Raw genomic sequence first — 27,977 nt, 5'->3', positions numbered from 1 at the left:
TACTTTATATTGCTTTAGTATTAATACTAGTTTTATTGTTTTATTAAGTGTTTCTATTTCAACCCATTTGAACACGTGAGTTTCCTTTATAACCCCCAGTTTCCCGTTCTTGGCCGAGAGGGCGTTTTCAGGGGATAGAGCAAGTGCTTGCGTTTGGTCCGGAGGTGGGCTAAAACAAGACACTTATCTCCTCCCATTCCCAAAGTGCCTTTACAGAAGGCTTTTAGTTGTTTCTCAAAGAGAACAGCCTGGTGGTTTGCTGCTTTGTGGTGCTTGTTTTTTTGGTGTGTGGTTTGTTTTTTTTTTTTTAATGTGAGAATTCAAGAAGAAAATGCTCTAGACATTCAAGGCAGGTCAAACAAGTCCCTCTCAAGTTTTCTCCTTGTAGAAAAAAAGCCTAAAAGACCATGTCACTGCAATGCTGACTGCACAGGAGAAGGGGAAAAATCCCCTGAAGTGCCCTCTAGCTTTACTCGTGGAAGACAACTTTTTCTGTTCCAAATAAAAAGTCACATTCACTGTAAGGTCCAACACAGAGATTGTAACATCACTAGACTGATGCTCAGGAGTCAATCTGAGCACTTTTGAGGTTGTGCACGGTTCCAGCTGCAGACCCCCCATACAGCAAGCCCATCACCAAGATCCCCTAAAACTCTTCAGTACTCGGCTGCAATTTAATATTATCCATTGCCAGCAGTGGGAAGAGTTAAATGCTGGTGAAAGAAGAAAACAAGACCTCAGTTCCCTGTTTTAGAACTAGAGTAGGGCAGCACAGCAGCACTTAAAACAGTGCCTTTCCTCAACAAATACTGCTTTCATATTACAGAAGAAGCAAAACTTTGTAAAAACAGGGGTGATGCTGGCAGCCCACCAGGAGGCTGAAAGGCACAGCTGATTTGCCTTTGTGTTTACAATAAAATTTACTTGTTTTGATTCTAGTGACAGCTTCTTCATGAAGCATCATGTTTAATTGGATCTGACACTGAAAGCTGCTAAAGAGTTTTGGACTGCAGGTTTAGAAGGGGAAACAAGGAGAGCACTTAAGAGTTTGGCACCAGCCAGTGAGAGAAGGTGGTCATGGATGTGTTACTTTGGAAGAGGCGAGCGAGGCCAAGGGTGAAAGGGACGATTTGATCAGTCAGAAGAGTGCAGGGAGAGCTCAAGGTTTGGCCGCTGGAGCAGGAAAGAGTGGTTGAAAATGTCTGTTCTCTCCCTCACTCTTCAGGGATGGAGTTGGTCCCAGAGCAAGGACTTTTTGGCTAGGCAGCAGTGAGTCTTAAATAACTCAGCAATGTTGAAACAGTCCCTTCTCATGACATTTAGATGACATACTATACTGTGAGGAGCCAATAGAAATTTCAGCTGCTACAACGCTACCCATTACTAGGACTTTCTACATACAGTCCCATATTCTCAAGGGTCACAACTCAGGACTAGAGACTTAGTGGCATTTTGGAACTTTGCCTTTGAACACTCTTCTATTTTTAGAGATGTTAAATCCAGCCCTCTGTGCAATTTTGATGTCTGCAATGTTTTCAGCTATTTGTTTTATATAAAATGAGTTCTCAGGATTGGCGATACAGCGTTATACCCTAACACACAACCACGAAGTTTTACCTGTCCTCTTTAGGCTCTTTGTCACGACAGTTTCAACACTGGTGAAAGCTGTAATTTCAGTATTAAGGCATTCAATATTAAGTCCATTGTAATAAAAATACCTTTTCAAACTGCAAGTCAAGAAAAAAAGAAGACAGATGTGTTCTTAGATTGAAGTATTTTCACACGCATTAATAGAATATTTTGTGCACTACAAAGCTTCATCCTACCTTGTGCTGCATTAACTTTCTCATGCCGACACGTCCTTAACAGTATCACAGACATCATCATTAGATATAAAATGAAGAATTTAATATGACCAATTTTAGGCAGTCAGTGGAAAGGCTTATTATAAATTCTCTAATTATCTAGAAGCCTCACAACTGCTTTCTGCCAGCACATCCCCTCCTTAGTGCTTAGGACCATGCATTTAAGTATAATGCTATGTCAAGGTCAAACTAGTCTGCCTCAATCTTTCATTCTCCCTCAACAAGGCCTCCTTGGTATTCCATTTCCAGGGACCATTAATTTCATATGAAAATCGTAGTTGGCAAGACTAAAAATGTATCTTATAACTCAAAGCAACAGCTCGCTGCTTTCAGGATCTCTGCAAATCTTTTTGCTAACATTCTCAGATCAAGAAAATCAAAGTAAAGAACAAGCATCCTTCAAAATGCTGCTTGACCACACAGTGAATTAATCTCTAGTGTAACTTTAGTAACTTAACTAATAATGACACAGTGACCACTACTGGATAGCAATTTCAGCGCTATTGATACCTGTATATCAAAAATCTTGCTCACAATTGAGAACTTAAATGGAAAAGGACAAAAAGAGGATAAATTACTTTCAGCCACACCCGTTGTCCAGACTGGTGTGCTCACAGCCATACAATTGCCTGTGCCAGCACAGAGGACCATACACCATGGCAGGGCAAGGAGGAGCCACCAAGGAAGCAGGCTTCCTTCTTCTAGCAGCAGTTCTCACTTTAAAGTGCTGATTTAACTATGCTACATTCTTATGCTATGACTCACTATCATGTCTTCTAGAGGTATTACTTTAAACAAAAAAAATTCAGAAAACACCAACACTAACTGCTAAGTTCAACCAGGACTCCTTACTTTCTTCCCTCATTTACAAAAGCCCATCAGATGCGATGGCTACCACTCTCCCACCTTTTCCAGCCGCAGGACTACTCACTTCCTGACTTTAAATACAAGCATAAGCAATTCAACATCTTTGGAGTCATAACCCATGCCTGATGGGTCATTACTGGTGGTCATACGTGCTTCTTTGGAAGCTACATAGTCTGAACTAAATTTAAGTAGTCTCTGGAACTTTAGTCTCTTATTTTTACAAACAGTGCAACAGGCTAAAGGGTCAACGGGCAACACTGGAAAATGCAAATATTTGAGTAGGTACTTTGTTAAATCATCAGCATACATTAGTTTAGTCATACGATCAACTCAGTCACTTCAACAAGAGCAGTTAAGTATGCAACAAGCAGCAAAACAAAATGCTCTGAAAGACTGATGATTATACTGTGTAGCACATAAAATGGTATTTTTTTTTCAAAGCGTTCGCTAGGCAATCTTCTGTAACACTGAAAACTGATCAGACAATATTGCTCTTGTTCTCTTAACTCTGAGGATATGATAAGAAAGATAAGCAGCATTAATATCAGTGTTTAACAATGTTGCATCACCACTCTTTAGATTCTGAACCGAAGTGTCCTGAAGTTCATGAATACATAACTTTGAATTATTATTACAACAATAATTTTGGAATACTGAAAGAAATCTCCCAGCAACTTACAGTTAGTATATGTTTATACCAACTACTGGAATCTTGTCTGTTTATGATACTCTGTACCCAAACACCACAAAGGATTTGCTTTCTATTAAAAGCAAAAAAACTGCACACATTTTAGTCTGCCATCGTCGTCCCCCCATTTCACATCAGATAGCGTCATAAGCTCAGATTTTACTTCACCATTATGGTTTAACACTAAACACGTATCACAGTAACACTGAACCTAGCCAAATACAAAAACAGAACAAATGATTCATAAAGTTAAAATCTCGATTAAAAAAACTCATAAAATTAAAAGTTAGACTATGGTAATATACATGGATTAGTTCATATTGTGTTTGCTAGAGGCTTTTTCAAGCTCAGAAGTCCCTCTTTGGTAGCCTCTTTGAACAAGTGTTTCAGGTCTTCAGCTGCTTCTGCATTATAAATTGAAAACTCAACCCCCATTAGCAGGATTTGGTAAAGCAAAATTGTGTTTGCTATGGTAAAACATCAATTATTCCTGAAAGTAACAGTTGGATCCAAACAAGTTTGAAAAGATGTTTAACTGATAACATGATACTCAACTGATTTTGTGCAACTGGTAAGGTTCCTCACTGTAAGTTCTTAGTTCCTCAGTAAGGTTCCACACTAGAGCTCTAATGGTACAACATTTTATCCAAGTCTGTACTGAGTACACATAGGTACACCTCTCTGCTAAAGGTATTACAGTCTAAGCACAAGCATACTGCTAAGTATCCTGTAAAGACACTAAGAAACACCTGAACTACAAACAACCACCCCATGTATAAAGGACCCCTTTCTGAAATACAATCTTCTGTCCCTGACACGAGCCGCGTATGTTGCCACCCTATGCAAGATCTCATGACAGAATATCTACATTAATTTCTTTGTTGATGTGTCATATTTCCACAGAGAATATTTCAATTTCAACAGTTCTCCAGGAGCAAAAATGTTTTGTACCACAATCTTTTTCTGCCTTCCTCAAAGCCAGGAGCCAACCTTCCTAAGCCACTTCCCCATGTATTTAGCTGACTTTGTAGAAAAAGATGAGGAGAGTCTTACCGGCTCAATACACGTTAACATAACATCAGTCATGAGGACTACGGAGGATTTCCAAAATCAAGTGAAAGGGTCACAATACTGCCAAGGTATTAAAAAGATTAGATCTCATCACAAAAATACAACCACGATTTTGTCAAATTCCATTTACTGATTGCTGTATTGTTTCCTGCTTATGCCTGAAGAGGCATATAAAAAGATTTCAACAGAGTTGTTAAATATTTAGGTTAAAACTTCTGGCTGGTCTGGAAGAAGTTGAAAAGCCGTAATTCAAGTAACTCCTAATTTTAGTAGCAAGTGAAAACTTCCATAACGAAACCATACACTGCCTGGAACTGTAAAATATAACAGCTAGCACAGAAAAACACACATCAAGGTGGAGTTTGTGTTCACTTTTTTTTTTGGACTGTCAATTTCTTGGGATAAACAACTGAAGAACCACAGGCCCTGTAAACCTACTCAAACTGTCCAATAACAAAGCACTTCTCTGGGCTGCGGCAGCTCTATAGGTGACATAATTTGTTTACAGAAGGCAAATACTTGCCAATTTTAAATAAAACAGGATTCAGGCTGTTGAAAACAGACATATGTCTACAAGAGTGGCTATTCCTGTGTCTCCACAGTAATTCATTGTGTTATACTAGCAGTAGGGAAGCTTCACACAGCTTACAAGATCCTGCTAGAAACAGACAAAAATGAGACCGCAGTATGTGATAATCTCATTAGCTGGGACTGCTTCCTAAAAGGGAATGCTTACAAGCTTCAAAGTGCATCATGTTAAGAGGTATGTTTTATTTCAAGTGATTTAACAGGAAATCTCATCACTTCCAGTGCAGCTAAATACTAGCTCACCTATTGTATCTACTTTCAAGATTAATTTGCATGCAGGTTTTTCACCATTCTAACGTTTGGCCACATGCCGGAGTAACTGTTGATTTTGCTGGAGGAGCTGGCATAGCAATCGCATACCCAGAATCTTCAAGAAAGCCTAGCAAGGAACTTGGCTGGTACACGCGAGTTTGTTGAGCAGTTTAAAAAGGTGAATGCATCCAAAAAGCACACGCTAACATTACTTTTTAAAGAAGCTTATTAACAAATTCTTTTTATTTTGAAGTCATAAATCACAGTGTGATGACGCCTATTTTTTCCCCATGATAAACTAAAAAAGACTTAACATGCCGAACCGAGATTTCTTTATTTAAAAAAAATCTTAAATACCACACTATGAGCAAAGAAACATGTCTATTAGAATACCTCTCGACATTTCTGTTCATGTCTGTTGTTCAATGGAAGAACGTTACTGACTTTCGGAGGGGCACAAATTGGAGAAAGTTAATTCTATGAAAATCTAATAAAGAAAAACTCCCTGTACTCTTACATCCTCTCCTGTTACTCTGCTAGGAGATGTACTGTACAAATGCACATTTTAACTAAACACACACTGTTAGCTAATTTTTATCTCAGTATTAACAACTGGAAACCTTTATGGATACTCAAGACTCAAACTTTATACACAGCACAGTGAAAAAAAACACAGGCGGGCATGCCTCCTGACAACTGAAAACAACACCATTTCAGGAAGAAATTTAGTGTGAAGGTAATCTTTCTAGAACAAATGCTGTGTAACAGAATCTGCCCTAAGAGTTTGAACCTACTCTACCCTCCTGGACAAGGCAATAATCACCAGTAAAACAATACTCATCAAAATGAGATGCAGAGAACAAGTACCCATAGATTCAAGAGAATAGTGCATGAAAACACATGGCTGAAGCTCCGTATCTTAAAAATTCCAGGTATTTTTTGTTTCCATTTCACAAGGGACACAGAAATGTCTGCTTTTCCTGAAGTTGCAGAGTAGACCACACTAAATCTTGTTACAGGAGTTGACCTACAGCCTCAATTTTCTTCAGCTCCACAAGGTAGAGAAACCTAAAAGGAAGACCTTTTAGCTCTATATAATACAGAAGGTTTACCTTGTAAGTTCTTCTACCTATTAACCAGCATCTCTAACACAGCTATGCTTTATTTCTGAGAAGCATGTGTCATGTATGTTAACACACTGAAGGGAAGACCAGGCAACGTGCATTATTTGAGGTTAGGTTGAAAAGATCTAAAGGACAGAGGCAGTGTTCTGGTGATAGATACTGGATTTGCTTCAGACACTAGAAGAATTACCTGAAGGTTTAAGAAATGCACTTATTTTGAAAAACAAGTGAGATTGGTATTCAAATCCATTTCACATTAAGACAGTATTCCACTTGCTAACCTCAGAGATGTACCTCCACAAAAGCTCATGTTTTTCCAAAGCAGAGATAGGTGTATTTTACAGAAGAAAAGCCTCATCCAAATTGGGAGGATGAAGAGAAATTCTGAAAGACTTTTACTGTCCTTCCGTTTTTATGAAAATTAGGGCCTAGGCAAAAGGGAAAGAATCACATGATGGAGAAGCAGGCAATTTTCCCCCTCCCTGCAACCATATTTTCTTTTTTTCTGGTAACTGGCAAGTTGGAACATGGTGTGTGGGTATCTCTAGACTAGTCATAACACATTCTTCTCCTTGTACACTTCCACTGGGTAAGGCACAAGACAGAAAGATGAAGTTACAGGAGATGATGGGAAGAAGGAATAACAGAAGAGATATTTGAGAGACAGAAGAGACAAACTGCAGAAAACCAAAATAAATTTCTGCAGCTCATAAAACAGGTTTTTTTTCCAAGACGTTTCTGAAAGAGCTCTACTTTAAATCAGTACTGAACACGATCCAACATATTCACATAGTTATCTTGTGAATTTTCCTTCTTGTGCAGGAAACCTTAAGAGATGCTTCCTGTTTTACACACTTCAGCACAATACAAACCACTACTTGTGAAACACTCAAAGACAACAGAAGGCTTCTAAGTTGCTCTCCAACAGATTTTTTTCAAATAGTTTTAGACAAAAACTATTCTAATTACTTTTTGAGAGCTTGCAATCAATAACATAGACTATGCTTTCATAGAATAAAACATGCACAAAGCCCCAAACACTATTAAAACACAGACTATTACCTAGGAGCATATATTTTTCTTCAAAGCATATTTTATCTTCTAGTCAAAATATGCTGAGTAAGTGCTTCATTGTGAGCTGACAGCAAAAATTACATAAAGTACAAAACTAGAAAATACTTTGGGGCTTTCAGCTGATGGTTTGCTGGCAAAATGAATGACCACTAAACATGTCATTCATCCAGTTTTCTCCTTAGCTTTGATTTCACATTAAGAACTGATAAATAACCATCCCTTTAAAGCTCTACAATAATTTGCTGGATAAACCCAGAAACTACAAGCTGAAGAACAGACTGAGTAATATAATAAGAGTTAAAAACAGATTCTCAACTATGCAAGTTGAGAGAAAAGATATTCGGTACCTCTAGAGCAGAGTGCAATGTTAGCAAGTGAATCACTGATGAGCTGTTAGCCCTTAGGGATCAGAGAGAAGTAATTACCATCCATGAAATGCTGAGGAATGATGTGGACGTTAAGAAAATGGTAGTGTGCCATAAATATTTCAATTTGCAGATTCTTTGGGGTTTCCCCAAAAGCCTCTGGGCTCACAAACTGTCCTGCAAGCCTGACATAAACAGTAGCAATGACCCTAACAAAAAGGATGAGCTCCCTACACTAATGTGGCCCCACTTACCTTAGATGACAACAATACAAGTGGATATTTCTAATTGCTCCAAACATTCAGCATTGTACAGGCTAAGTAATAAAAGCGTATTACAGACAGCCTGGGACTTCACAGAGCTTACCTGTTTCTGTGCTGATGCTCCCATATGCACCTGGCAAAACTTGACTGCCTGTTCAAGTGCTGCTTCTTCATCCACCTAAACACAGAATCACAACTAATGAAGTTGTAATTACTTAGCTCATCTATAAATCTAATTAAATTCAGATGAAATGGGGATGTAGAGCATGGGAGTAAAGGGCAGAAGCAGCACTTCTACAGGAGAACAAGTGATAAGTTATTCAGGAATATACATTCAAAGATACACAACTCTCTCAATTCAAACTAAAATTTAGCATGAACAAACACCGCATAATTGGTATTACAGCTTTTAACTGCTTTCAGAAATTTAGTTCCAAAACATGGAGGGTCCTACTTTCCCTGCCACCAGTAGTGGTTTTGTCAAAAGAGTGGTTCTTTGAGACATATTTATCTCCCCAACTTTTGAACAGATATAGTGCCAATTTTATACTGCTTGGTTTGTCAGTTATTATTGTTCTATAATCAAGTCTGAGGTCACATAAAGAAATTACAATTAATGATAAAATACTTTACCTGTTTAATCAGCATGTATGTTTCAGACATGATCTTCTCAATTTTACCCAGGTCATAGGCCATAACTTTCTGACCTTGCTGCCATACCCGATAAGCATCGAGTAGAAGTGTTTTCCCAGACTCCACATCCTCAAGTAATTTCCTCTTCCTGCTTGATCTCTGGACAGGTTCTTCTGTAGGTACTGCTTGAACTATTCCTTTACCTGCCTGCTGCTGATGTTTTGAGCTGATACTTAGCTCCTCCAAAGAAAGTTCTGGAGTCCGGCTCTCTGGAGTTCTCTCCTTTGAGTTCCTGCCAGACTGAAGACGGTCCGGCTCGCTGCGTTTATATGAAGAATCAATTTTTTCAGGGTCATTGGAATACCCATCAAGATCCATAGGCTCAACTGAACCAGGCCTAGAGAGGTCTTTAATCTCTTTGTCATTCTTGTCCTCTTGTTCCAGTATGTCCATAGCATTGGGAATTTGTCCCTGGGTCACTTCCTTTACTCCATTTTCAGTACTATGTACTACTCCATCTGATAAAACTGGCTTTTTGGGAAGGACATCTTTCCCCTCTTCAGCACTAGTTTTATTAGAGACGTCTGTTGTCATCCTTCCTGAAGCAAGGTTAGAAGACTTGGAACTCTGATCTTCTGAAACCTTAATAAAAGAAGTCATTCTTCTCTAACAGAGAAATCAGAAAGCATTTGAGCACAGCTATGACTACCATGAATATTGACAATGAGTATCTTTACATTACTGCCTCTGCTGAAGAAAATGGATTTATTTCATGTTCATTCTCATTTTTTCCTGAGTATTAATTAACCCAAGCCACAAGTCTTACAACTAAAGTATTATAAACAATGAAAACACCACAGAGAAATCAACAGGCTGAACCAAAGCTGCAATGCTTCCCCCCCCACCTCTACTTCAGTCTATACTATGGGATCCAACTAAATGAAATCCCAAGATTTTAATAGCACAATATTTCCTTCTAATGCATTGAAATCCAAAGTGAACCTGTTTCTTTTGGCAGCTGCAGACCAACCTCAAATTTAAGAATCTTCCCTTTGGTTGCTCTTACATAACTTTCTTCTTGTAAGTAGATCATGTATGCTAAATTCTGCTACAGTATTTTCATTTTTGTACCTTTACTTTGGTGATGGTCCAAAGGTAGAAAGCCTCAGTACGTCATCTCTTCTTTCAGAAATTGCTAATGATACAATTCTTCCATCCGGATTTATGAACAAACTATTTCATACAGAGTTCCAGTGTTCTTAAGGATGTTTTAATTCAATTTTTTAAACTTATGCTGTGTTAACTTGGAAAACCCTTAGGAACAAGTTCTTCCTTGAATGTGTTTACCAAATAAACTTCAAAAATTTCCAGTTATCTTAACCTAGACACTGATTAGTCTCTAAATGATATTTCAAAATTAAATCTAAATTACAATTAAATGTAATAGCAGGTGTGGTGCTGTCAAGGACTAGCAGTTAAAAATGGCCAGGCATGTAATATCTGTTTGTCTGGTTTTGTTTTGAAAAAGGGATTTTAGTTCATTTTAAAAGGAAATTTCCAATAGACCCCACCTGAAAATGTAGCTGTTCTTGCACTCCATTCAACTACCATCATTTGAAACTTAAGGGGCAGTCAAACCAAACTTACAGCAAGACATTCTCAAGAACTGTATTTGTTACTGGATTTCAAAAACGAAAAACAACAATGCTGGAAGACAGTTTCCTGCATAGTTGCATATAAACAAAAGGTATTAGAAATAAGTGGTAATAATGCAGCCCCTCAGTCTCAGGAGATCTAAAGAATGAGCACTCTGAACCTAGAAAAATTACTAAAACAACGACCATTAAACGCACTGCTGCCTTACCTGCGTCAGATCGTTGAGAGTGTCCTCCAACACTTTCACTGTAAGCACAAAGGCTTGTTGGGCCAGAACTTGACGATCTGCATCACGCAAGTACTTCCTGTGCCACAGTAAGATAACAATTTAAGGTAACTGCCAAAAGCTGATAGGACTTTAAAAGCAAGAACCAGGACATTAAAAAAACAACAATGAAAACAAACCAACAAAAAAAAAAACCCCAACACAGCAATTTTAAAACAATCTCAAAGAAAGCAAACAAAACTGTAACACAGTTGCATATTGAAATATAAGACTACCTGTGTTTCCCCCTACCTCTCCCCTCCCCACAATCATCAAAAATTACATGCATGAAGCAAAAGATAGCGCTATCTATAGAAGGAAGGGGGGAAATAAAAAAATGCAACATCCCCCCCCACACCAAACCCCAGAGCAAAACAGACAACCAGAATTAGAGTTCTCATATCAAGACTTCTGTGCCCCTCAAATACCAGCTTTTTATTCAAACCTTTTCTTGAAAAAGCATGTTAGTCACACAAAGCGATGTTGAACTGTCAGGTGATTTTTATGTTCTGGATAAAACATGCATGTGAGATTAAGGACAGCAAATCCTTTCTCGTTGCTTGTATCAGTTGCCTTTGATCCTCATTTTTTCAAGAGCTAAAACACCAGTGTGCTAATACCTTTCTCTTCTTAGTATTACAAAAAGAATAATATCATGTGTAAAACTTATTCACTCTATAGCTTAATTTACTAGAGCATTGTAATTTGTGTATTCTGACACAATGCTTTAGTCCACTTTCAAGAACATTTCCAGCCATCAATCCCACCTAATTGAGTTTAATGGAAAACTGAATTTCTAGTTCAGGATTGGCTGGTTTTAATGAGGGCTAAAAATTAAGTAAATAATTTTGACGGGTAGTATTTCAGTCAAAAAGCCAACATTATTAATAAACATATTTTCTCTCTACAGTACTAAATTGGTAATTTTATGGTTTGCTCTTCAGAGAAAAGACACAAAAACCTGACTCCTCATTAGTTCAATAATAACTAAAGTTCAGCTAAAATACCCCTAGTTTTAAAAATAGGGTTGTTACAGGCATATACCAGACACACCCAGAATATTTGCATTTATAAGTTCCTGTAATGATTGCAGTTCACCATGGCTGGCACTGGCTGATCTAACATGTCAAATTACTTGTTTGTTAAATTCAGTCTAGACTTATAAATAACATAATATTTTTAGTACAACTGTGGGCTTGCTTAGGACAGAATTTAAACCTTCTATGGTCCAGTGCTTCTGATATGCTAAAAGTCAAAGTATTTTTGGCTTCAAGTTTGCTGAACATGTGGTGACATATTCCCAGATATACGACGATCTATGCAAATTCACATGCACTCACACTCAAAAACACATGAAGAAACATTCAATGCCTCCAACTTATCGCCATCAATCATTCAGTCCAATTTCTCAAGCATTTTCCAGAGACTAATTTCAACATTTCCCACTTGGCAAGCTACTAGAATTTTACCTCGACTGCTTCAGTGTTTTCCTAGATGTTTATTTTGGTCTTCCCATTAATATGAATCTGTATATAGCTCGTGTTAAATAGCTTCTTTTTTCTTAAATAAGGTTAATGCAATTAAAATTAGATCACCCCTGAATAGGATAAGCTTTTTAAATAGCATCAGCTGCCAACAGGCACATAACCATTGTTCAGTCAAGGATTACAGGAATGCAGGTTGTGACCTCCCTCACTGGACATCGCTCTTACGCAAGAGGCCAGCAGAGAGGTGCAGAAGCCATGATGCTGTGTTCCACCAGTGAATCCCTCCACATGACAGAAAGCCTCTGCAAGTCTGTTAAGAAAGCTGTATGCTGCTCTGAGTTTCAAGAGAAATGCAGTGAAATTCTAGACTCTATTATGGAATCGTAATCCTGAGAAAAATAAATCATCATTCCACTATATTCTGGAGGAAAACTGTCAAAAGACTTTTTTTCCTGAACTAAGAATGTCTTTAAATAAAATAGTTACACAGTGAACAAAACATATTCAAAGCTTTACAAAGTAGCATCTTAAAATAAATATATCATACTTTCCCTGATCAGGCGTCCTCTGTAGCATAGATGAGACTTTCAGCAAGGTGTTGTAATCCTTTAGTTGTGACAGTACATTTAGCAGTAAGACAATAGAGCGGTTCATATGAGACGCAAAACTTCCTGGGCGGTCGATCTCATCAACGGGGATGCGCCAGATTCCCTGCAGAGAAAGGAAAAGAAGAAACCTCTAAAGAGGGATCCAACCAAAAAGGACAGAAACCTTAAAATACAAGTTGGATTCCACAGCATGGTGAACTTCACTAAGGGTCAGTAGAATAATGGACAGACAAATGCTGCGGTCCTTTAAATCCAGATATCCCTGTCTAAAGTCAACCAATTCCTGCCAGCAACAAAAGAGGGAGGCTTGCAGAAGTCACAGCGCACCTTCTAAATATGCTTCTGAACTATTCCCAGAAAAAGGAAAGCAAAGCCTAAATTATATTGTGCATTTTTCTTAAATGTCTGTGAACACACCTTCCTAAGCCAAAGCTCAACTAACATAAAACCCAAGGAATTATTTAAGTTTTCCTGGCCTGAAAACTGCTACTCTTGTGCAGCCACAGAGTGTTTCTATCTTCAAATAATCTGTAACTAAATGTCTTGGGAACTTGGTTACTGCCTTGGTATCATCAGTGTTCACCATGGCACTAACAAATCTGATAGGAAGAATCAGATTCCTCAGCAGTATCCATTTTCCAGTGGCAGATTCAAATACTTGTGCATACATCTTGAGCCTTCTAATTAAATTTCTGGCACACAGGAATCTTTAGGGAGACTGATAGAAAAATATAATTTAATTATGGTTAGTCAGCTTGGATTTTGCAATATCTAATAAGTCAAAGGAGATTTTTTCCCCAGATGTTTAACACGGATGCTGTCAACACACCAGTCAACCATATTTGAAAAAATACAATGCAAATACTACTATGCTTCCATGTTAGTATGTAACTTATATTGTGATCATTCACAAAAACTGCCATTACATCAGTGCAAACCCTTCCCTCATGCTTTATTCAGTTCTGAAACTTCGCCTGTACCAGGTCTTTAAGATGAAAATCCTCTGGTCACGTATACCATTTTGTGACAATGCAATAAAGAATAGCCTCATTGATAAGAGTACCTGACTGAAAATGCATTTTGCTTTCCAAATCTGTTCAGAGAGCAGGATATACAAACATTTACTCTTTTATCCTTACTTACAGGTCTTGCTTTGATATTTTTAGCTTTACTTTCAGTGTGAGCAAAATTCTTCAGGACATAATGCAAAGTGAAAGCAAACAAAATTATTACTGCAATCATAAACATCTGACCACAAAAGATACGTAACTGGCTTGGCTGCAACAGACCCTCCCCCTACATGTCTTCAGAGAATCTGCAGTTCTACTCCATAGGATGTATAGGCACTTGGGAAAAAAGAAAACACGTGAGTATCAGTGTTTTTAAATAGGAAACAATGACTTCAACTAGATATAATGCACAGACTGTTCTGCCAAATTTTCTTACTCTTGCTTTTCCTCATGCTCTCTACTCTTACTCCCTAGTGATCACAGAAAAAGCCATTTTTTCTCTTTGTTCCCTGAAGCTTTCTTTCAAACTTTTTTTCTGTAGCCTCCCTCTTCCAGAAAGTACCTAACATCGTACCATGACTGACCGCCGAAGCACAACCGTCACTTCCTCCTATCCCCAACTACCAACATCCACACGTACCTTCTGCGGCTCAGTGGCAAAGATCTTATCTGCTCGTGCAGCTCAGTAGCTTTCAAGCACATACAGATCTTGTAGGTAACAGTTCCACAAAACAGCACATACTGTATTTAAATAGAGAAGCTTTTTCTTCCCCCAAACTATACACTGGCTTTCCTTTCAGGCTACAGATGAACTAGACACATTCTGGAGCTGGTATTTTTTGCTTCTCTGCACGTATGTAAACTGGGTTTCTGCCAAATCCTAAAAGAACTGAACGCCTCATAATGGCACCACATTGCAACAACCTACTTCACCGATTTAACTATACAAGACAATTTATGGTCAGCTTCGATGCATACTGTAGGAATGGAAGACAGCCAATGTGTAGGTTCCTGGTCTTTTTCAGCATTGTCTCATCCTTCATTTGAATTAGGCAGATCACTTGGAGGAAGCTTTCGGATACCGTATCTGGAATCAGCTGACAACCATTTTGCAGCTCCCCTTCCTCACATACCCCGTGTATACATTTTAATACTACTCCAGAAATTACAATAATGCAGTAAACCCATGTGCAATTACAGAATATGCTAATTTTAGGTACAAAGCCATGAAAGCGACAAAGTCCATCTGATAGAAACAAAGCATGTATTTTGGGGAATGCTGCTCTTCTGTCTTTATACAACAGGGCACACTGGAAAAGCTTAAATTAAAACTCACATTAGAGGTGTTTAAGTTTACTTTATCATTTCAATTACAAAAGGTCTTGTTTTAAAATGGAAGTCAGTAACTTTTCATGTGTTGACTTGCAGTTTTACAAATGCAAAACAGCCGTAAATAAGATTACTGTCCTGTGTTACATACCTGCCTGTTTCGCATGCAGTCTCAAGCCAAAAGCAGAAAGAAACCTGCCATCATCAGAGCAATCTTCATTCCACCCACTGTGATTTTATTAAGCAATATGCAAAACATTGATGTTAAAGTGAATATCAGAATGTATTTCATGAGCGATGTTGAATTCTTTTTAAGGTTGCAATTTGAGTCAGACAAGAAACAGTCTCATTCAAACCTCTCCCAAAGAGCAGTTTAACTAAGCCCAGCAGGCATGAATTTTTCCTTCCTAAATATCAATAACCTTCAGGAAGAATACTTTTGAATTCAGATCATATACTGCAACCTTTTTAAAAAAATAGCCTAGCATTCAGCTTTTCAAACATAATTTAAGAAAGATACAAATGCAAATCTTGTAAGGAAATAGCTGGGGAGGAGACTGGAAAACATTATTCAGTTTGACTAAAACTAAAGTTTTCAAATAATTTTTTAAATTCAGATTTGTTAGCAAAGTACCTCCCTTGAAAGTACATACACAGGAGTGCAGATCCTTGTGACAAACATTTGCAGTTCTTTCAAAGGTTTGTTACTGATCACCCACTCAGGCCACTTGACAAAATGGCTCTGGCCACCGAAAGGATTTTATGTCCAACACACCACTTGTTTGCTGGCCACCATTCCCACAGCTGAAAGGTTCTCCTCCCTTCTGCAACAGCCAGCGAAGCTGTTTACATGAAACTACAGGAAGGAGCAAGACGTTTCCAACAATTCCAAAATGCCTTTCAAGATCCAAAACATCAAACTGCTTTCCATGCCTTCCTGGCTAAACAAACACTCTGTAAGAGCTGTGGGTGGGGGAAGCAAGCCCGATGCGTGCTTTCAGAAAAAAAAAAAAAAAATCTGCAGATAACTTAATACTGAACTGAATAATGAAGTCAGTATACCATATTCCTGGTGACACTTTAATTTTTTTTTCCATTTTGAAACTTGCTGCAAGACTTCCCCTTGCAGAAAAATTGAAGACTCAGGGAAGAGGTTGAAGAGAAGAAGACCATGCTGCACAGGGTTTTGTGAGCAGGAGCTACAGCAACAGTGGATACTTTCTAGTTCAGTCACTGAAAATAGAAAGGAAGGAAGTGCTTATTATTCCTCCACACTGCTTACTCCAGAACTTTACAGGAGGGGATTCCCTGGGGCTTAGGAATGCCTCTCTGAGGAGGAAAGGCTGACAGTTCTCAACAAAACACAAACTTCTCTGGGGATGGCTGCTGCTGACACTGCAGAGTTTCAGAGTAAGCCATTTTCTACGCAGGGATCAAACTTTATCAATGCTCCATGGTTTCTCTTCTTAACAAAATGGAGAAATGCTAGTCATACTTCGGATAATCTGATTCACGTATAACAAGCAAACAGATCAAGAAAACCTACTGCTACAAATAAAAAACTCCAATTACTTATGACTCAATTCTCTCTTTTTTTTTTCTTCCAAGGGATCCCAGAAGTGCAAGTTGCACCACATACAAACTCAATTCCACTGCTGCCTTCAAGTGACCAAAGCAAAAACAAACACTCCATTTGCCAGTCTCAGTAACATCCTACTAAGAAGAGCCTTTAGTAAAAACAAGTCTAATTTAAAATATTATTTTAAGATCGTTATAAAATATGACAAAACTAACAAACCAACTAATAAAGTTGTGCAGGGAAGCCACCGATTAATAATGCAACAACCGACATGATACTTTAAAAATCAGAAGTTGAACTAAGCACAATTGCATAATCCCTGGAAAGTTCACACTTTCCTAAACATTTTTCTTTTTTAAAGCCTCTGTTTTAATACAGCGTTAAGCACAACATACTGAAGTACTACTAGCTTTACTTGCGTCCTCTCTTCACAGTTACTTAGCTCATCATAAGATCTTGCAATGGGGGCCTGAAAAGGAAAGGAATATGGTTCAAGCTGAACAGTTTCAACTCACAGGATTTGAAACGTCACTCTTTTCAGCTAAAAAAGTACAGCACAGACCCTTGAATATCCCTACTCCTCTCTGTAAGCATCACTCTCTTCAGTGTTCAAGTTGGTAAGCGTGTGTTTGCTTGACTCACGACTTCCTGCTAGTTCCAAGCATAACCATTAAAACCACTGCCCCCTCTCCTATTTAGCAAATTACTAAATCACCTTTTCTCATTCAATCTTGACATGCTCCCACAACTCTTATTATCTTACTCTGTCACTTTGGCTTTTCTTCTTTTCTACAGACAATTCTATTATTTTTCTTCCTCAGTTCCTCATTTCATCCACACTACTATTCAGTATGTAGCTGGAACCATTCCACCTCTGCGAACAGGAATGCGAGTGGGTACAAAAAGTATGGAGAAATGAAAGCAGCTATATTCAGAATATTAAAATTATTAGCTGCAGTGACTTGTGTCATCAAGGAAAAAAAAAGCAGCCCCTGCTTTCTGTGAGTGACTTTGCCAATTTCAGAAAAATCTTACAAGCTTTTACAGAGTATTTAAGCAGCAGTTTTGTTGTCTACTGTTAAGTCTTGTTCACATAGTACAGTAACAATATACAATATAGTATGATACTAAATGACATTTTATCAATCTGGAAAAGGAAACAGAAATAAGGCAAAACTGCAGCAACTTCCTTTTAATAAAGTCAGAACCAAGCAGGATTACAATTCCTGGTCTACAAGGTAAATACTGTCTGTTTCTTTTTTTTTCCTTCTTTTTTAAATACACACACACTTGGAAGTAAATAAACAGCATATATGCTTTCTGGAAGAACTGTGGAACTCTGCAGCATTATATTAGCAAGAGAGCAGCATGAAAAATATTGACAAATGAAAATGCTCCACATGCTCCAATCATCATATGCTGATAAAGAAACATAATGGACAATTTTCTCCTCTTGTTGAATATACATAGGAAGATACAACATATTTTCAGAGTCTTAAATTTCAGATTTTTCCATTTCCAGAACAATCATTTTACAGTTGATTTGACATTAAATTTCCTTTAACCCTATGAAAAGAACACCCAGGCCATACCCACTTGGAGAGACTATTACATGTGAGAATGAGTCAGGGACACAGACACACAAGGCAGGGAAAGGGAGCAATTTCCTTGCTGCATAAGCAATTATATAAAACCAGAAATGCCTTGTTAAGATGACGAGTTACAAGTTTAGGTGGAATTAGTGAAACAAAAACTGAGGTCTACAGATAGCCTTTGCAAAACATTGGGTTTGGCCGTTTGCCAGGCAGAACCTAGAGGTTTTTGTTCACTCCCTCAGGAGGCTTGAGGAGTTTTTACTCAGATGGTTCCCATGTACCATGTGATTTCACAACGATGTCAACAAAAAGTCAGTCTCTTTTTAAAGGGAAATGGCTAACTATACTATAAAAAAAGGAACTGAAGAATCCATTCTACTCCCTAGCTGCAATGGAAAGAAAGACAGAAGAAAGCAAGAAGGAGCAACAGGCTGTTCTCTTAAAACCTGTTTTGAAGGTGCAATCCTGTTCAAGCAATGACACAGCTGCACTCCCTCTGGAGCTCTGCAACAGTGTGCCTCAGGCAGACATCACCCACTTGAAAATCCAGGAAACACAGGAGGAGTGAGCATAATGCATTATCCCAAGGAAAATGACGACTGCTCCCCCCACTACTTTTCCAGGTTAACGTCAACAGCCCTGGTGGAGTATCCTTCCCCAGAGTAGACCAAGAAACAATCCTTAGATACCCTCTTGTCTGGCCCTGCATTTCTCTACTCAGCAAATCCAGGGTGCTAAAGCAAAGGTGGATTGGAAGATACAGCTGTGGAACACAGATTCCCCCCCCCCCCCCCCCGCCCCGTTGCCAACGTTTAAAAAAAAGTTCTCTTTTGGACAGCAGGACAACTCCTCAAGCTAGAAGGTCAGTTACTGATAAAAAGACTTCTGGACAAATTATTTATGTACAATTATTGTCTTTGCTCCATAGTCGCTCCCTCTTACCAGATGTATTTTAGGAAAGAGAGAAAAAAGGGACTGGTTAGGGAAGGAGTTAATTATCAGCAGTAAATTTTGTTCGCTGTGTCCTGCAGCCAAACCAGGGTTTAAAGAGGAGACAAAGAGGCTTGCCAAAGGGATGCAGAAGAGCAGAAGTCATCTGGAGATCTAGTCAGGCACTTCTACCTATTCAAAAGAAAACACCGAGAAACGTATCTGCTCATCCACATTGGGATTTCTGATTCTGCCTTTGTTACTTCAATATCTGGTATTAGATTCTATCTGGCAGAGGGAGGGTTACCTCAGCCTAATTTTAAGAAAATAAAAAATTGCTTCAGAACAGAACTATCAACTATCATTTTTGCCTACATCTGATAACACCAAAAAAATAGAGAACACAGCACAGCATATTACTAATGTTATTCTGGCAATGCTCCTACCTTAAATGAATGCAAGAGTAGTACTGCATATCAAAGCCTAGGTACAAAGAAGAGATATTAGAAATACCCAGCAAGCTAATGCAGGGAAAGAAGAGTTAAAGTCTGAAGATAAGTCTCAGATGTCTCACTCTCCAAAAGGTAGCCTTTCCACTCCTCTGGGAACAACAGGACAACGCTTAAATGGAGAAGTTAAACATAAGACAGATGTTCAAAAAGATGTGCAGAAGGATACAATCTGTGGAATGTCCAAATGGGCCAAGGGCAAGGCAGCTGCTACAAGGAAAAGACGACAGATTTTTCACAAGAACATCAGCTAATTTTCAAGTTGCGTGGGTGAGTGCAGCAAAAGAAAAATGCTAAGTCTTACCTACTTGCCTTATGGGTACCTAAAGTGGTCTCTCTCCAAACAGCTTACACTGATTCACCTCCATCATCTAGTACAGTATACATGATACTGGAAAGAAAAGGAGGACAAGAACTTTGTAACATTAAGAGGTATGGTAATTATTGAGATTCAGCACATTGTTAATGTAGAATTATGAGTTGTTTGGAGATTCTTCATGCTGAATCACTGCAGTAAGGGTCTCTTAGTACAGGATGCCACCTTTTACTATTTTGGTAGACTTGAAGGATTTCATAGGATTTGAAGAAACACATTTTCACCTACTTGAATATTCAAGTTCTAGATGTAACTTTCTGATTACTCAAGTATATAGTCATGTAAGTGATTATCCTTTTAATAACAAGAGACTCAACTGATTTTGAGTATTTTAAACTAGGCTGTCAGAGTGCTAAAAAGTTCTTTTACCAAAATATGCAAATTGCTATGCCAACAAAAATTGGCATTTTGCTCTTCAATCCTACATCCCTTACTTTTAAGCAAAATGCTTAACTGCCCACTCCTGCCCCACAGCTGACATCCAGCATCCCTGCACTGACAGCACAGAGTGTCTTTCAGCTTTTAGACTCTCTTCTGCATAACACACACTAGAATATCAGAATGAGAAACTATAAAACCACAGCGTTTGCAAAATATTTCCACATATTCATGCAATGCTTAGAAAAAGTAACATCATCTACCTGTATGTTTTACAAATGTATCACCAAGTTAGACTCAAAATCTCAGAAAATACCAAAAGCTATAGGGTCTCAGGTTAGATCAGTAGTGCGGAAGAAAATGCTATTATTTCAGAAATCAACACTGATCAAGCACTCAGCGTTCTTTCTTATCAGCACCAAGTCACTAGAATACATGGAATTGGGAGAACCTGCTGAAAGGATTTTTGAGCCTGAAGGAACATAAATCAGAAGGTCCAGAGAACACCTGCTAATAGTATCCATGACAGTTTTTGAAAAGAAAACCCTCTAAAGAAGTATCACGTGGTAGCTCACAGAATACAATCAAGTGATAATCTTTAAAACTACTAGAGAAGAGCCTTCAGCTTAATTTGATCTTCAGATAAAATTTCATCTTCATATAAAATTACCTAGAAACATTCTCCTTACAATACCTTTTGGCTAGGGTGCATCCTTCAGACACATGAGTTTCTCTCATCTCAGAGCACTGCGTGTGATCACGCAGCCATGTCATTTAACTTTGAGGGACTACGTAAGGACTTTTCAGGAGAGTACATTTTTCCTCAGCAACCTGTTGGGCATACCTTCTCTTGACTGACCTGGTAAGTACGAAAACTTAAGTAGGCTTGAGGTGATGCTACAGAAAACCAAACAGATTTGTGTACTGTACATACCGCAACTTGGTCAGGAAAGAGCCATGTTGTCATTAGGAGATGACATATAAATGTAGTTGTAACGACTACCTCTGATTGGGTACTGGCAATGTTTCATCAAATTTTTGTTACGAGTTGTTATGACCTCAGACTCACATTTAGCAGCTTTTGAGCCACAGTCTTCAAAATACACATAGGTAGGGGGTTTTGCAGCTTATTTAGGAACAAATTAAGATTATGGAAAAAGATAATAAATTTCACTGAATAGGCTATGAAGTTATTTACAAAAACTAAGAGAGATGCATATCAGAATGCAATGAAGAACTGTCAATATTTTTAATAGCATGAATATAAACAAATACTACCAACGAGGAGAAAATATAAAATGCCATACATAGCAGGAATGGTACTAAAAAAAATTATACTCAACTGTTCACTATTAGCCATCAAATTCTAAAAGCCTCTTGGAAAGCAACAAGAATGGCACTTCCCATCACTGGCTGGTATTGCTGTATGCACACACAATCTGAAAGCACAGAGAAATACTTGCATCTTTCATCAATGTTGAAAAGAACAAAAGCAAAGGAGAGCTGAACTGAACAAAAATTTAAACTGTTCTGGTGTTCTGACAGAGGTAAGATGACAGCAGGAGCTAGCAGAAAAGTCTTTTAATCTCAAATCAGAACCCTGTAAGATCGGACTAGGGTTCCCTATTCCTTTTTTTTAACGACAGTTTTATAAAGATACGTGTTTGCAAATACATGACTTAGTTCATATTTGAAGGTCACAGTTCTGTCACTGGCTTAGGAATGACAGAAGCACACATCCTGGATTTCAAACTGTTTGTCAGCTGAAGCTGAGTGGAAGGAAGCAGCTTATTTAAAGTAGGTAATAAGAAACAAATATCCCATATTAGTGGTTACGAACCAGGAAAAAAAAAACCACATATGCAGTGGTAAAAAAGAGGCAAGCCTTGGAGAAGACATACCCCTCTCAAAAAACTAAAGCTCTATGTGAATTTGCACATTTCATCCTCACCAATTAAGATTCTCAAATTAAACTATTAGGAGCTGACAGGTAACTTATTTCATTATCCCTTCTCCCCCACTACAGCAGCATCCATAGAACACTTCCCTTCTCTGTCCAGCAAGTGGAGGCCCCGAATGAGCCCTGACTGCTATAAAAGGCAAAAAAATCTCTTACTGTTATGCACCCCACAGCTAACCTCAGAGTATCTTTTCTCCTCTGATACAGCAATCCATGCAACAGAAAAGAAAATTTTAACCCTTTTATTCAAGTATTTTACCTTTTTCTTTTATTTTGGGGGTTGGATGTGTGTCTTGCTTTCAGACACTCCCAGAGCTTCTTCAGCAATACAGGGTTTAAAAACAAACAAAAGTAGTTCTTTATCTAATTATAAGTGTCAGTAGAAACGTCTAATTCAAGTAAACATTTAGGCAGCAGCCTGCCTAGCATCCCAACTAAAGTTGACTGATCTTTGATAACACCAGAGGAACAAGACATTGCAGAGAAGCTATAATTCAATTACCCTATTTATAGTAATGTAAATCACAGTATACACAGGGGATCTTCAATATTCAACTAGCAGCAGTACTACAACAGCTTAATCTGGCACAAGGCATGGCAGTGACTCAGTTAGCTAGGCAGAAGACAGGATACAGTCTGCTGGTGTTTGATTTCAGGGATATTGCAAAATGGGAATTATTTGTTTGAGAACAAGCAGAGTAATTATTGAAGAGGAGGAGGAACGAGTGAGGCCTCAACATTTAGAGTATTTCAGACTCTGATAAAGATGCTGAAAACACACAAAAGTCCTATTATTGAAAACAACCAGAACAGTATCTGGATATTCAAGATGTCAACCTGAACATGCTCCAATAAAAAAAGAAACATCCTGCAGCTTCCTGGGTAATAAAAACCTCCACAGCATATGTTTTAATTCCTAGATCTCCTAGATCTGCTTCACGCAAAATACCCACAGCACACACAAAAATCTGCCGTTGCACAAATAAACACATGCTACAGTAAATTAAAAAAACAGAAATATGAAGCTGCCACAGCCAATGCCACAAACAGCATGTGGCAGTTGCTTTATGCACAACACCAGAATTTACTGCAATTAAGACATACATTCTGAAATTATAAACATGTGACCAGACAAAGCTGATTGGTTTTAACAAACTGCTAATTGAATTGGAATCCTCTTATGCTCGCTCTCTCTCTCTTTAGCTGAATGAAGCAGCGACAGCCACAGCATAGTAGCTCATGCAAAACAGATACTGAACAACAGGCTTTTCTGTTAGGTCACCGTTAAGAAGGGGAATCTCCAGTGTGAGCCTGACTGTCATAGGCAGAACAGCAGAGTGCACACCAGAGATCACAGCTGGGTTCCTCTCTGCCAGACATGATTTTTACAGACCTACAGTCTCTTTTTTCTTCTAGACATGAAAGCCTCCCCTTGCGAGCTTTAGGGCTGAATTGAAAACGAGGGTGCTAAATAATTCATCCCACTAAGAGGGTGAAGGAAGGAGACCAAGAAATCCCATACAATGCAGACAGAAGAAAACAAAAATCCCTCACCCTTTTGTCCCCCCTTCCAAACTCCTCTCAACTCCTCCGTTTCCCATTGCTCTCAGGATTTTCCTCCGTGCAGCAAAGCAGATCTGTTACAGCCTCTAACCGAAGGCGAACGGAACTAATGAAATAAGCATTTCCCAACCACGACGGCAAATGTCATCACAGCACATCTCCTGCCTGCCTGCGCTGTGGGGGAGCCCTGCGGGCGCACGGAGCCCGCCCAGCCCCGGGGAAGGGATTCCCCGCGGCGGCCGCCGGTAACGGGAACACCCGCGGGCAAGCCGAAAGGCAAGGGGCAAAGACAACGCTACAGCGAGAAAGGCCCTCCAGTTTAGGGGCGCCGGCAGCTATTTGTGCTCCTGGTGGCAGAGAGAAAGCAAACTTACTGCAACACCGCATCTGGCCCTACCGGAGCGCCCGGGAGGGCCCCGCGCCGCCCCCCCGCCTGCCCCGGCCACAGCGCCCGGCTCCCCCCGGCCATCGCCCCGCAGCCCAGCGCCCTGGCTGCCACAGGCAGCCCCGGAGCGGTTCCCTCCTGCCCGCCGCCGGCCCCGGCCTCCCCGCGGAGTTGGCTGTGCGGGGAGGAAGTTTCCCCCCGGCCTCCGCCGCCCGCCCCGCGCGGGGCGGCCGCTTCCCACGGCCGCGGGGCCGCCCCCCGCACTCACCATCACCGAGGCGGCGGGCTCGCGCAGCCGGAGCTCCCCGGCGGCCCGCGCAGCCGGAGCGCGCCCGCCCCCGCGCCGCCCCGCGCCCCCCCCGCGCCGCCGGCTCACGCTTCCTCTCGCACCGGAGCGCGCCCGACCTCTGGGAACGGCGTACCTTAGATTTCCTGCCGCCGCGGCTATTTACTTAATTTTTTTTTTTTTTTCTTTTTTCCTCTTTCTTTGCAGCGGGGGGCGGCGGGCAGGGCTGGAGCTGTTCGCTCGCGCTCCTGCCGGAGGACGGTCTTGTTTGACATAGGATGTTGGTCCCAATTACCGCCGAGCCTGGCGCGCAGCCATCCCACTTAGGCAAGTGAGCAAACAGCTGCTCCTGTCGGTTTGCAAGCATTAATAAAAAACAGTTATCTGCTCCCACCTGTCCGCCAAACCCTCCCAAAATACTCCCTGACCCAGTTTAACCCCGCAGGTGCCGCCTCATCGCCCTTCACCTCCTCGTCACCGGAGGCCCACTCGTGACCTATTTTCCTGAAGCGTGGCCGGTTCCCTCCTCTCCCCGCGGTGCTGAGCCGGCGCAGCCTGCCTGGATGCTGCGAGCGGCGGAGGGAGGCAGAGGCCTCCTGCCACGGGCCGCCTCCCCCGCCGGCGGCCGCGGCCATGGCCGCCCGCGGGTGTTGGCCGCCGCAGCGTGCTGCACTCCAGCTCCCCTTCGCGCCACCGAAAGACCTCTCCCCAACGGCAGGACAACCCCTCTCACACCATTTCCTTGTATTTATGCTGCCAGATCGTCCCCTCCCCCATGCCTAGGCTTTTTAACTGCCCTCCAGCTCCTGCGGCACCCGGGGTGCTGGGGGCACGCTGTTTTCACTTGGTCCTTTGCCTTCTCTTTCATTACATCCCGCTCCCTTTCTCAAACTGTTTGAAGGAGACAACAAGGGTCTACCCTTGTCCTCTCGCCCCATACTTCCCTTTCGATACTTCTGACAATTCAGTCAATCCTATATTAAGGGACCTATGAATGTGTGCCAGCCCGCTGCCAACCTCAGTCCAGCTAATCCTGCCTCACAAACTGCCTGATTCATCTTTCTCAATCTGAGCTTAGCACAGCTAAACTTATCTTCTTTTCCCAGCCGCTCATCCGGGCTCTGCTCCTGATTACCTTCATCACGGAAGTTTAAACATTCTATCTTTACTTGTTCCTTTTGCTCACTTTTGCAAGCAGGGCAATTGCTTTGACTTCCTCCTTACCTTCCTCAGCATTGCAGGGGTTTGTTTTGTTTCATTTTTTTTCCTCTCCCGACTGCTAGGATTATTCTGAAGTGCTCAAAATCTATCTTGTTTACTAACACCTCAGGTTTAATACCCTGCTCCACAACTGCGACAGTCCCTACATGCTACGCAGAAGTCACTTGCTAAGATTATCTTTCTCTCCCATCATTTTAGCCACTTTTTACCCATCTTTTAACTTCCTCATGTTCCTCTTTTCTTAATACATCACTTCTAGGCTTCTCACACTGAATGCTCCATACACCTTTCCCCTTCCTACTTATTTGCATATTTTACATAAATACACGTATGCTTAACAGCATCTTGAAAAAAGCTAAAAAGTAACTCACCTATTTATGTTTTATAAAATTACATTAATCAGCAATACTCTGTGTCTATCTCTCCACTTAAACTGTAAGAGTCAGCTTTTTTGTTTTAAAGCTAAGACTTCACTATGGGCACTACCCGTCTTTAAAACAACCCGTGTCTTCATCACCTCTTTACATTTTGCTACCAAAGGCAATAACCCATCGTATACTTATTAATAATGCAGTTTTGGCACCACCACTTCAAAAATCCATTAACCTTTAATCTTTTGACTGCGTAACACAGATTTATGTTTTAAATACAGAACTAAAATGAATACTTACTTTCTATGTATTCATGCAAATAGGCTTCTTTTTGACCTGCCCTTTTTCATCTGCTCATTTAGTCACTGTTAACAGCAAAGCTCCTATCTCCTCTATTGCACTGGAGTTTTCTCCTATGTATTGTCATTTATTTATGCAAATTAAGTAGTTGTTGTACCTGGAATTAAATACATCGTAAAATGTTTAAAGTTAATAGCCCAAGGACTGGACGTTCACTAGATTGGAAATTAGGTTATATAAAAGATCTGCACAACTAAATACCTTTAAGCCATAAGCATGGCAATGTAAGGATTTTGTTTTCTAATTAATACCTCTTACCTGTTGCATTGAACGGTCATGGTACCATAAAAAGCAGCAAGAACAGAGACATCTTTAAATTATAATAAAAGGTAAACAAGAATTGTAATAATACTTAGTGCCTAGGTTTCAAACTGCTTTACAAACAAGCAAATCTTAAGAATATCACTAATTGGAATATTTACTACATGTCTGATTCATTACTGCTTTTGTACAGAAACTTTATTTGGTAAAGGTCCATTACCAACTTAAATTAATGAAACAAACTTGTCTCTTTAGAGTCTAAAAGGATATGGTTTTCACCACAGATTATCTTTGATTCTGTCCAATTCCAAAAGTTTCTTAGGTTCTCTCTTAGTCAGCATCTTTAATCATCACGACATTTCCCAGGTTTGCACTGCAGATTCCTATACCACACATTATTCAATTGTTTGAACCATCACAAGCAGAATTAATTTTGTACTATTTGCACAATTTAGGTGTTCATAACTTATGGTACCACTAAGCAAGAAAATTCCCATTTAGTTACTTAAGGTAAAAAATACAGAGAATCGATGAAGTGTAAGTGGCAACCCCTGCACCTGTGGGAACCAGCAGCACATCATGGGACTTCCACATTCTGGATGTAGGAGATAACGTTACAGTGACACCCTAAATCCAGTACTGTTGTGACAAAAAGTGGATAAAACTATTTACTTGGTGTTCACAAAAAAGAAGTAAACATTCAGCACTCATGTCAGAAATAAGCTCGAGTTACTCACATGCACTCATAAGCACACCCCTAAGCTACATCGCTGCCTTAAGTAGCTCTACTCCACTGCTGCCTGTTCCAGGCTCGCTGGTGAAATGGCTGCTGCTGAAGATGGCTGGCACAATTACGCACGGATTCTTGGTTCAGCTGTAACACTATGTAATATCGAAGGCCTTTTCATTAATTATTTTTACACAGCGCAGTATTTGGGACACTGTATTCAAGTCTTCTGGCTGACGAGGGGTAAAAGATGATACAGTATTTTCTGAATTGTTGAATTATTTGGAGACCCTGTGCAAGTGAAGGCTGTATAAACAGCTAACATCTACTG

At 39.9% G+C, this 27,977-nt stretch overlaps 1 protein-coding gene across 1 annotated transcript in view; it reads right to left on the bottom strand.

Moving 5' to 3' along the window:
• The window catches only part of CABIN1 (calcineurin binding protein 1), a gene marked incomplete at both ends in the record, with an annotated part of 120,477 nt that overhangs the window by 21,722 nt on the left and 70,778 nt on the right, over positions 1–27,977 (bottom strand). The window contains 4 exons of the mRNA XM_082007744.1: positions 8,261–8,335; positions 8,791–9,432; positions 10,655–10,751; positions 12,746–12,909. Coding sequence (XP_081863870.1) covers positions 8,261–8,335; positions 8,791–9,432; positions 10,655–10,751; positions 12,746–12,909 — 978 coding nt within the window. The remainder of the gene's footprint in view (positions 1–8,260; positions 8,336–8,790; positions 9,433–10,654; positions 10,752–12,745; positions 12,910–27,977) is intronic.

The sequence above is a fragment of the Phaethon aethereus genome, assembly GCF_964289735.1.
Source record: "Phaethon aethereus genome assembly, chromosome: 17".
NCBI lineage: Eukaryota > Metazoa > Chordata > Aves > Phaethontiformes > Phaethontidae > Phaethon > Phaethon aethereus.
The sequence above is the reverse complement of the archived record's forward strand: the minus strand, read 5'-3'. Positions and strand labels throughout refer to the sequence as shown.